Source organism: Vicia villosa, linkage group LG4 (genome assembly GCF_029867415.1).
Source record: "Vicia villosa cultivar HV-30 ecotype Madison, WI linkage group LG4, Vvil1.0, whole genome shotgun sequence".
Taxonomy (NCBI): domain Eukaryota; kingdom Viridiplantae; phylum Streptophyta; class Magnoliopsida; order Fabales; family Fabaceae; genus Vicia; species Vicia villosa.
The window spans coordinates 155,370,016-155,382,202 of NC_081183.1; the positions used below are offsets into that span (position 1 = coordinate 155,370,016).

Sequence of the window (12,187 nt, forward strand, 5' to 3'; positions counted from 1 at the left end):
CGATATTTTCGAAAAGATTTTTCTTTGATTTCGAATTCTATGTTCCAGTTATGCGTAATTTATTTCAAAAAATTTATTTCATTGAAAATCTACATGATTTATTTTAAAAATATTTCGTGTGAAAATAATTATTTGATAATAAAATCTGCATGCAAAAAGATTTAACTAGCTGAAGATTAGATATGCTTTGAAAGCAATATTTAATTTGCTGAAGTTTAGATATGTTATGATTTTTTTTAACCTAATAGACTTTTTAGTTGGGTTATGATCTCTATATAAATAGATCGATTTCCAAAAGAGATTGGTTCCTCTTATAGATTAACAAGACAAACGAGAATAAAAATAGGGGTGTGCAAAAAAACCAGTAACCATAAATCAAATATATATCCAAATGAAACCATATTAAAAACATTTAGAAAAAACCGGTAACCATAAACCAAATCTATTTAGAAAATTTAATTATTTAAGTTTTGTAGTGTGTTTTATTTGTGTACTCTGTCATACTATCACTTATGAAAGATAGAAATTTTAATTTGTATTCCTAAAGTTTGTCACTTCCATAATATTTCAAATTTACTGAAAATTAAAATTAAAATTCACGGATAATATTCGAAAACCATCATTCAAGTGAAAAAAAATATTTATCAACGCCAATTAAATTTATTCATAGACAAATGAAGAGATCTTTGGGTGGCATACATGTTTTGACTTTATCAATATTCTTAGTAGCATACATACATATTGTAGTTGATTTCTATATGCAAATTTTGGTCCCAATTTTTGTGTAGTACTTGATGTTAGCATGTTTTTGACTTGGAACTTGAGAATTTTAGCGCAAGCCTGCCTAATAGGGGTCCATACACAAACACGAGGTACTAATAAGCTGACTTTATAGCTGTTTTTGGTGCCCTCTAGTAAATTTCAACCAAACATTTTTTATTTCTTTTCCACAATTTGTCTATGAAAATAATAAGGAAAAAAAAAAGTGACTTTTGTGCTGTTTTAATGTCCCAACAACAAAGTGACTTTTGCTTATCTATGTAACCTGCTGAGTTGTGCGTTTCTTTGTACCGGGACAGTTCTCAACTGAACCATTACTTTTTTAAAAATGCAATTCTTCATTCGTAGTTAAAGTTTATCAATTATATATCTTTTCATAATAACAATAATATCTTGCAACTTATTTTAGACTATTTGTGTGTAGTAAAGTTAGCTGGGCTCTCTAAATTAAGATCATTTGGCTATTATAAATCTATGCTGATCATAGTTTGGTTGGTAGGTTATTACTTTCTCAAACATGATATAATCATAGATTTGGTAATCATATTTGCCTCTCGTTATTAAAGTATATGCATAAAATAAAATAGATGAAAATGTATGGTCAATCAAATCATAATTATATTTTAAAAAATCTCTACACAATTAAATATAGGATCTGTTTATTTCAGTTTTTTTATAAAAATGATTTTTTTTATTATTATCTATTTTTATGTAAAAAAAATTTATAAATAATTTTTTTTAAAAGTTTAAAATGAAAATTTAATTCGAATTATTATATCCTTTAAAAATTAATTGTATCAACTCTTTAAATTGTCATTTCATTACAAATTTTTACACTGAGAAAATGCCTCTTTAAATTGTCATTTCATTACAAATTTTTACACTGAGAAAATGCCATTTAACTAATTAAGTAATATTTATTTTTTGCATTATTATCTTCCATTATTAGGGTTGTTCGCGAGTCAGTTTAGTTCGATTTTGAGAGAATCTAATATCCAAACCAATAAAAAAATAATGGATTGGTTTGGATTTTTATATTTTTTCGATAAAATCCGAACTAAACCAAACTAAGAAATAACGGGTTGGATTGATCAGATACATTAAAAATAAATGTGCAAAAATATTTTTAAAAAATATCTAATTTACATCAACTAATTTTTCATAATAATATATAATTCTTAATTTTTTCGTTTCTTCATATAGGTTGTGAATGTCACGAATGACGTTTCATTTTTTCTTTCTTGAAGTTAAATATTGTATACTAGTTTCCATATCAATGATGGTAATTATTATGTTATTGTTATTCTAGATGATTATTCTCGCTATACATGGACAATATTTTCTATCTCATAAAATTTATGTGTTTGTTGACTTTTGAAAATTATTCAAACTTATCCAAAATAAAAAAGGTTTAAGCATTTCATATATCTGAAGTGATCATAGAGGTGAATTTAAAAATGTGGAATTCGAAAAAAAATTGTATTGAGAATGACATAAAATATACACTGTCTTCTCCATAAACTCCTCAATAAAACGGAGTAGTGGAACGGAAAAATAGATCTTTTGGAGAGCTAGCAAGGACGATGTTCAACGAAACCAACTGTTAGTTACCGATTTGTGTAAATATCTTAGGTAATTTTTGGTAACTCTCAAGTCTTTTTGTGGTAAATAGTAGTATTTTATTATCATTTGGTATATATATATTCTTATATTTATAATATTGTTGAATAGTTCTTATCTTTGCAATCTGTGTGGATTTTGTAGTTTTTACAGATAATTGGAAGCTTGGACCATGGAAAAAGGGTTTTGATGATGTTCCAAGACCTAAGCCAAGGATTGCTGAAAGTGGAAGCACGCTAAGCGCGGTTTTGAAGAAAAGAAGGAAGTTCTGGCAGAGAGTTCCGCGCTAAACGAGGTCTGGAGCCCGCTTAGCGCGGTTGGGCGGTTTAAGCAATTTTTGATAGCGCGCTTAGCGTGCTGCACCGCGCTAAGCGCGGTCTGCGAAACTTTGTTTATTTAGTTTATGGACAGATCACTTTTTGATGTATGTAGAGATATTTTAGAGAGAACCAAGAGCATAAAACACTGTAGCAAACAAAGAGTTGAAGATTGGAAGCCTTGATCGTCGATTAATCGCCTTTGATGCTTGTTGATCTTCATCTTTTCCTTCTTGAGCAAGCTACCATTCTCATGGATAGCTAAATCTCTTTTGTATCAAGATAAGATGTAATCTTCCTAGCCTTTTGTATGTATTTCTTGTGAATATAATGTGTATGAACAAGTGATGACCAATATAGATGGTTTAGTTTGTTTATTAAAGCTTTTCTTTGGTATAAATGTTTGAGACATCAATTTTTGTATCTAGACCTAACTTATCATCTTTCAAACTATAAGTTGCAGACATGGATTTAGAGTTTGATGTTTACTAAGTATCGGTTTTAAAACGTTATTTGTATTGTTTAAACGGTGGAGAAATCGTCGGTTAAACAATACGGTAAATCTAGCTATATCGTTGCGGACACGGACGATATAGGTGTCGATACGTAATTATATTGATCGTTAGCAAGTTCATAGGCATATATTTATAAGGAAACATACAAACTTAGGTCGATGAAATCGAATCTTGATACATTTTCTTTAACTTAGAACTTTCATTAATTTACTCTTTGCTACTAAAGTGATTGAATGATCTTTTGCAAACCTAAAACTAAAGTAACATTAACTCAAGACAAAATAGGCTATAGAACGGCGGTGATATCGCAATAATCCCTATGGATACGATATAAACGAAAAGTACACCACAATACTCTTTCAACAAAATGGCGCCGTTGCCGGGGATTGTTGTTTAGATATTGCAAGCATTGCAATAGTTTGTTTTGTATTGAGTCTTATAATTAATATCTTGTTTCTAAATTTATTTTCATTGTGTTTGTTAATTTGCTTGGTTAGTTTTTCAGATTACAGTTTATGCGAGGACGTATACCTGCAGATCAACTCCTTTTTGATCCTGAGATTGAGAGGACTGCTCGTAGAGAGAATAGCAAAACTCGTAGGAGGAGACAACTAGCTAGGGAAAGAAGACAACAACAAGAAGCATCTTCTTCTTCAACTCCGGTTGAAAACTTGGTTGAGGAAGAAATGGCTGCTGATCCTCCACCTTGAGGGCCATGTGTTAACAACCCTCGTCTCAATGCACAATTTGCTCGTGATCAGGCCAATGGAAGAAACTCCGAAATGAAGATGGGGTTACTTCAATTATTATACCAAAATCCGTTCACAGGGGCAGATCACGAGGATCCATTTACTCATCTAACAAAGTTCTACGAGATCGCCGGAACAATTGGTGCTCCGGAAGACCAAGAAGAACAGGTGTTCAGGAAACTCTTTCCTCATTCCTTAATTGGAAAAGCTAAGGAATGGTACCTTGATCAACCAAATAATTTCATGACAAATTGGAACGAGTTAGAAGAGAAGTTCGTGGATCGGTTCTTTCCTCACAATAGGTTCATTGAAGCGAAAACTTCTATTGCGGTGTTCTCTCAAGGTTCGAATGAATCTCTCAATGAAGCATGGGAGAGGTTCAAGTCCATGGTTAGAAAATGCAAAGGTCATGGGTTTGATGAATTGTCTCAAATCCATATCTTTAGAAATGGACTCCAACCTCAACCAAAAACTCTTTTAGATGCTACCGCGGGTGGTTCGTTGATGTCAAAAACTGCTGCAGAAGCGATTGTTATCATTGATAGAATGGCTTTGAATGATCATCAAGGGCAACACAACCGTAGTGCATTGCAAAGAAAACCGGGAGTTCTTGAATTGAATACTAGTGATGCAATACTTGCTCAAAACAAGTTATTGACACAACAAGTAGAATTGCTCACTCAACAAATGTCAAAACTTCCTCAACAAATCAAAGAGATAAATGGGATCCCTTCTAAAACTCAACATGTGATGTGTTGTGAATTGTGTAGGGGTGACCATCAAACTGGTTTTTGTCCTCCACCGGGTGAAGAGGTGAATTATGTGTCTAATCCTAATCAAGTTTATGGTGGGAGACAACAACAACAACCTTACAACAATAACCAAGGTTACCAACAAAGAGGTAATCAAGGTTATCAACAAGGATGGAGGCCGGAAGCGGGTCCATCGAATCGTCAAAATCCTTATCAAGGTGGTTACAACCAACAACCTCAACAATCAAAGCTTACAATAGAGGACACTCTTAGCCAATTCATGCAATTGCAAATTGCAAGCCAAAAGAGTACGGATGCCGCCATAAAGAATCTTGAAACTCAAGTCGGGCAATTGTCAAAGCAACTTGCCGATCAAAACAAAGGTCCTTTTCCGGCTACTACACAAGAAAATCCTCGTATCTAGAGGTAGAAGTCTTTGATTATGTAGATATTCTAGAGAAAACTCTCTTAGCATACAAATACTCAAACAAAGACAATGACAAAGTTCAAAACAAAGACAAAAATAAAGACCAAGTCGAAGAGACAAATAAATATAATCATTGAGAACTATTTAAAGAATGGAGAGCAACAAGAGATCATCTCATCTCAAATATAATATGGGACATTTAAAAGGGGGTAACCATAGGACACTTCCTTAACAAGGGGGCACCCAAAACATAATATTGTGGTCTTTGTTTCTCAAATTGAGCCAATGGACGTTAATGAAGCTCTCATTAATGAACATTAATTTCTTGATAAAAGAAGAGTTAAATCAATTTGAGAGAAATAATCTTGAGAGCTTGTTCCCAAATGTAGGACTAATCTAGTGATTGAAATTAAGTGGGTCTTCTGCAACAAACTTGATGAAAATGGCAATATTTTAAGAAATAAAGAAAGACTTATTGCAAGAGGACACTATAAACATGAATGCATATATTTTTGAGACATATGCACATGTAACTATATTAGAGGTCCTAAGAATGCTTTTAATTTTATCTTGCATCAAGAATTTCAAACTCTTCTAAATGGATATAAAGAGTGATTTCTAAACGGTTACATCCAAGAGTAAGAATAGTTTTAAGCGATTATTAGGAAGGATTTTTCTTCTCCTAATAATGTCTTCAAACGTTTGATTTATATGTGCGTTTAAGCAAGGTTTAGCTTTGATTTATATGTGCGTTGAAGCAAGTTTTAGCTTGAAAACAATTTTCAAAGTCGAAAGGTTGAAACAAGATTGTTTATTAAAATAAATTGAGCATGAGATCATATTTTTGGATCTATGTGGTTGCAGATATAATAAATGCAACAATCTATTGTTGACATATTTGATTTTGGTGATGATAATAATGTGAGCTGAAATCTTCTTTTGATGTGATGATAAATTTGTGGTGCTTGGAGATCAAATGTCAAAGCCTATATATGATGGACAACACCTAAAGTCAAGAGAAATTCGGTTGAATCCCTTATGATCTTAGTCAAGCAATCTTTTTAATGATGGTACCTATCAAGAAGAGCTCTTAACCCCCATTAGATAAAAGAGGCCAAGTCTCAGATAAAGTGATGAATCATGGATGTATCAAGCAATAGATATTGAATCTCCAAAGTTGTGAAAGAGAGGAAGCGTGAAAGTTTGCCTTATCCGTGTTGAGTGATTTATGCATGTAAAAGTATAAGATTAACTCTTGGATTACTAAGGCAAATCACACACACACTTTCAAATGATCGCAAAGCCCATCTGATTTTGTTAAAACTACTGGAATTCTTTTATGCCTAACTAGTGGATTAGAGACTCGTTATAATCAATTGAAAGAGTTTTTTACATGGCATAATTGATTAGCCCATTAGGGTTAATCAATTATCATTTTTGTAACCCTAATATTGATTAGAGAAAGACAATTTCAATTAGTGACGACGCCATTTAAAAACATTCCATATTTGAATCACGTAATATGTTATTTGATATGCCTAATTGATTATGAGCATTAAAAAGTTTATGGATTTTTTCCATTTTTGAGTCACACTTTGTCTTATATATAGATGGTCGATTTCTCGTTTCATCAACACCAAAAAAATATATTTTGAATACTCTTTCCTACTCCCCACTCTCTTCTCTTTCTATATTTCTTCTTCACTTTTGCCTTAGTGCTTTGAGAGTGGAATTTATCTGTAAGATATTAGGTTTTGGTATGGAGGCAATTTTGTAATATCTCTTGTGAGATCTTTTGTTTGGTTTTGAGTTAAATCAAGATAAAAAAGCTCTTGTTTGGTTTGTGAGGATTTCCGTCAAAATATAACGTTTGGTTCATGAGCTTAGCCTTTTGTAGAAGCTCTCATTTGAATCGAAAGATTTTCATTAAAACCTCCACTTGGTTCATGAGTTGCGACTGGTGTAAAAGCTTTCATCTGGTTCGGGTTTAGCTTTGTACAAATTCTCTAGTTTGGTTTGGAGGGTAGCCGTTATTAAAACTCATGTTTGGTTTGGAGGATAGCTATTGTAAAACTTCAAATTGTTTGTAAGGAGGCTCGTGTGCAAAATCTTTGAAAACTTTACATCGTAGTGGAAACTCTCAAGAAGAAATTTTTAGAAAAATAAATAGATTAAATAGTTAGATTGGACCTCTATAAATCTCTAGTGCATCTCTCTTCCCTTATCTGTTTACATTCCAATCATTTATTTAATTCAGTAGCATGCCACATGGGAAGAACTAGAGAATATGAAAGTCAATTTTCCAAGCTTCAAACTTGTGAACAAGAATGTGTTAAATGGGAATGATATTGTACTAAGACAAATTAAAGAAACAAGTCTAGAAGATGTTAAATCACCAAGTGAGGAGCTGAGAGATCCACATGAGAAGCATGAAGAAAACTCTATTAGCATGAAGTAATAGAGTGTTGCAAAGGCAATAGAGCACGCAACACAAACATCACCAAGAAAGAAGGATTTCCTTACACCATAAGTACACCTGGTGGCATATGTGGAATTGACTGAACAAACAAGTTTTTGAGTAAGGATTCCAACTTATAACCAGTCTATCCTATATCATCCAAAACTTTGCCAAGGCCAGTAAAATGGGTTTTTTGCTCAATTTTTATATAAATTTTTTAATAGACCACAGTCTAACACGATCCTAAAATCATTCATCAGTTACAATTCTCAACAACTTTTTGCTCTTGACACCCTTGTATTATTGTCAAGTTATGACAGTTGCAACTAAGTATTTTGCCAGATTTCACGTATATGTCATTGATCTTGTATAGGCATTGGCTAAACTTGCAGCAATTAACTTTCCAGTCTCAGCTCAAGACAACTTCACTGTGCACATTGCCATCCTCCATCTTTATCCAAGATCGTAGAGAAAAGGGCTTGTGTGTGATCTCTAAAATTCGAGCTCCTCTAGGCCAATCACCATATCCTCCATAGCCAGTGTGCCTAGCATAGCATAACCATAGTTTCTTGTATGGGCAGCACCAATCCAATCCATGGTTGTGTCCAACAAATATTGCCTGCCATTATCAAAACGAAACACCTTAATTGATAAACTTATCATGTTGACAGTTTCTCATTTCGTCACAAAATCTAAAAATAAAACAGCCACAAACTTAAATAAATAATAATAATCAAACAAGAGGAACACTTAACTTTATGGATATATTTTAATAATCATTTTACAAATATAGTATGGTGGCTTTGGTCTTACCTTGACAGAGGTTCTTTTCACAAGAAGATCCATGATCCCCGTTTCAGCTTCTTGAGCTGCAACTTTTTCGTTGTTGATAGAACCAACACAAGGCTTTCGTATGCCAAACTTCGGAGCTACAACCTTATAGGCCTTACTTGGTATATGCCAGAAAATAATCTCAGGAACGCTGCCATACACAACATAATGTTAGCAATATGCCAAAAATGAAAGGGAGCAAAATAAGGAAGAAACTTCTATAGACTATTTTCAACATATTTTACTTCACAGACGTAAGTAACAGACAAAGATTGGAAATCAACAAAGTTATTCTCATCTAATATAACTGCAATGTTTCCTTTATATTGGATAAGTTTATCTTGAGAGTAGGGTTTTATTTTTATGTAATGCTTTGTTAGTCTACCTAGAATCAGGGTTAATTTCTTTAGCTTTCTGCAGAAACCATTCTGCCTGGCCACTAGATATGACTTCTGGATAAGAACCACCACCAGAATCTAGGAAGTAGAGGAAAGCCACCGGTGATTGCAAATCATCTGGTGCAGAAACCTGAAGGACATAATTTGATACACTGGGCCAAAGGCTTTTTGGACCATATCTAGAAAATGATGCATTGTGCTTGATCTCATTTTTCATCAGCTCCAATCTTCCTGTTCCTCTGAAGCTACATTCTTCCCCTGAAATTTATCAAATATGATGATTTACGATTAAGATATTTCTAACATTTAATTTCATGAAAAAGAGTGTGAGAGTACAAGCACAAGTTGAATAAAACTTAAATAATGGATAATGAAACCAAAATGATAATCAGAAGAATGTATCGAAGAAGTCTATTCAAAAAGAACTTAAACAAAAAATAAAGTGGAATCAAAATTGAAAATTGGTGCAGTGAACTTATGGAATATGTGCTTATGACATTTTCATAAGTTGCTTATATACTAGTAAAAATACTTGTGATCCTGTTTTGGAGAACTTATGGAAATAACTTATATGAAAATAGCTTAAGAAAACATGTTTTATTTTATCCTTTGTTATATAAATAACTAATACATAAACACTTGTGTGATAAACACATATGTTATAAGTGTTTAATTAAATTGTTTATCCAAACAAGGTCTAACTTCTCAAATGTCTCCCAACCTCATTCCCATCTAGCTCCACTATCTCTGCTATAATTGTCTAGAGTTATACTTACATATAACTATGTGTGTCTCATTTTACAATTGACTACAAATTCAAACACAAATTAAGCCCATTTCAACCTCTCTGACTTCATCTGATATCTTTGACAATCATTTGCAACTGAGCCAGTAATAATCTTCCATAAAGGCTTAATTGTGGAGGTAATTACAAAGGATATTTGTCTGCGAACAATACTTACAAGTTACATCTTCTATGTTATTGCCTTATGGAGCTCAAAATGGGGATGATGATATATAATTTGTCAATGAACTAGGAAATAATTAAGTTGTTTCAAACAATAAATTCAATAACATTCAAAGAAACCTTTACAATCCAACAGAAAACCAACAACTAACAGTCAGAAATGTTTTAAAGGAAAGTTATGAACAACAACAACATCCAATCTTATCTCGCTAATTGGGATCGGCTACATGGATCAAATTCCGCCATAATGTTCTATGCAAGACTATGTTCCTATCCAATTCGCTAATCTAGAGATCTTTTTTAATCGTTTCTTTTATCATTTTCCTAAATCTTTCTGGTATCTTTAGTTGTCTGACTTCTCTCCATCTGATCTACTCTCCTTACAACATAGTCTAGTATTCTATCTACAAATAAATGTATTGATAGAAAAATTACCTGAGGATTGAGAACAGTGAATTGGAGGAATTCCAGCAGCAGAAAACCAGTCTAATGGCCACTGAAAAGAAGCATCATCATGGTTTCCAAATACACTTGCCCACGGTATACCCCTATTTCTCGCCGGCGAGGTAGCTTGATCCCAATACAAACTTGCATTTTCAATCATTATATTGTTAGCCGTAACAACATCTCCAAGATATATCACAAAATCTGCCATACAATCAGTTTAACATCATTATCTTGAAGATCACACCACTACCTACCAGTAGCTAGTAGCTAGAAATAAAACCTACAGACATCATGTTGATCACCTTCTGACCTGGAGTTTCATCGTCGAGCACGTTATTCATCACCTGGATAGAGTTTACATCTTGAAGTGGTCCCCAATTCGTCCATGAGTTTTCTCCAAAATGCAGGTCCGCAAACAGTGCAACCTTTAACGGTGCACCTGCTCGCATCGTAACCTGCCTCGGTGGCTGGTTGTGATGACAGGATGACGACTGGACTGTGGAGAATAGAGAGAGAAGCAGTAAGGGTAAAACCGTCTTCCATGGATTTCTAGTAGTTTCCATATTCACGTCTTGTGAGGAATGAAGATGAAAATTGATACGGAACAGATTCAACTAAAACACTTCAAATATTTTGGTACATTATAAGCACCACTGCATTTTTTGGATTCTGCAACTACAGTGTGAGTTTGGAGAGAAGAGGAAAGTCACATACAGTAAAGGATAGGAACCGAACAAAAAGAAAATGTAATGTTTTAAAAATCACCTTTGCAAAAATCTGAACAAATTTATAGAATTTCCTGTAAATTAAGAAATATTAATTTTATATTAAACAAAATGAAAATTATAATAAACTGTTTCTTAAAAATATAACCATCGGCAAAAGATATGTCTTCATGTATATATTCTATGGCATCTTGAGAACGCCCATGCAATGGCATATTCCTTCCTAGGAATATTCACAGGGTAAATAATATTTTGGAGGTCTAGGGTAATTAATGAAAATGACCTTTAAATGCTTCAATATTTTATTGAATTGATATAATAATATGAAAGAAAGTCGAACTAATTAAAATAATTATAAGACCTTTAAAAATACTCTGGAGACTCGACTAACTCTTGTTTAAAAATCTTTTAAGTCTATTAATTTAATTTATATATATATTTAAACATAATGATTTAATTAAAAGTAATATTAATTTTATTAAAAAATTTATATGATTATAAAATAACACAAAATATTATATCTTTCTATATAAAAATAATAATAAATTACATAAAACTAAAATAATAATTAACAACACTTAGAATTACATTATAAAGAAATAGTTATTGAATTTGGCTCTGTCTGTATTGTAAGAGTAGGTGTTGAACCGCTCCAACAAAGTTAAATCCCTTTCACATAATGCAACTCGCTATATAATATACAACTAGTTTATTTTTATTTTTTAAAGTCCATACACAAAAATGAGGCCCAGTATTTTTAAAGGCCTTGAGTTGTGGGCCTGGTTACCCTGGTCCAGGGTCGGCCCTGAATATTCATTAATTAAAATTTCATTAAATTGTTTTAGCAGTATATTATATCTTATATGTAATAAAAGACAAAGAAAAGGAAGATAACTATCTAACCCATAATTATAAATAATTTTTAAAAATATTCTTCGTATTTATGTCATCTCTATCTCTATTGTCACCATTGCATATTCTCCACTCCCAATATTCTTCATTTTGTCTTTTTCTTTTTATATAAATATTATACTCATACTAATCAATAATAAAACGGTAGCTGAAAAAGAAAATAGATAAACTTGAAGTTGATGTGAGAGATCTCATTCAAGTTTTGGATTCTCCTACTAACATGACAAATACACACGATGAAAGTTCTTCATCACTATAAAATAAAATTGTAATATATTTGCGAGCATCC

The 12,187-nt window shown here is 32.5% G+C and overlaps 1 protein-coding gene across 1 annotated transcript; it reads right to left on the reverse strand.

Moving 5' to 3' along the window:
* Positions 1-7,588: 7,588 nt before the first annotated feature.
* On the reverse strand, positions 7,589-11,002 carry LOC131600026 (probable inactive purple acid phosphatase 16). The gene is made up of 5 exons (XM_058872256.1): positions 10,572-11,002; positions 10,250-10,462; positions 8,835-9,105; positions 8,432-8,600; positions 7,589-8,237 (listed from the first exon to the last, which is right to left on the reverse strand). The coding sequence occupies exons 1-5, from the start codon at positions 10,822-10,824 to the stop codon at positions 8,028-8,030; spliced, it is 1,116 nt and encodes a 371-aa protein (XP_058728239.1). The 5' UTR covers positions 10,825-11,002; the 3' UTR covers positions 7,589-8,027.
* Between the last annotated feature and the right edge of the window lie 1,185 nt (positions 11,003-12,187).

Coding starts and splice junctions, on each gene's coding strand:
- LOC131600026 (XM_058872256.1), bottom strand. CDS start 10,824: ATGGAAACTACTAGAAATCCATGGAAGACGGTTTTACCCTTACTGCTT. Junction 10,463..10,571: donor GCTCGACGATGAAACTCCAG/GTCAGAAGGTGA, acceptor ATTGTATGGCAG/ATTTTGTGATATATCTTGGA. Junction 8,238..8,431: donor TGAAAAGAACCTCTGTCAAG/GTAAGACCAAAG, acceptor TGATAATGGCAG/GCAATATTTGTTGGACACAA.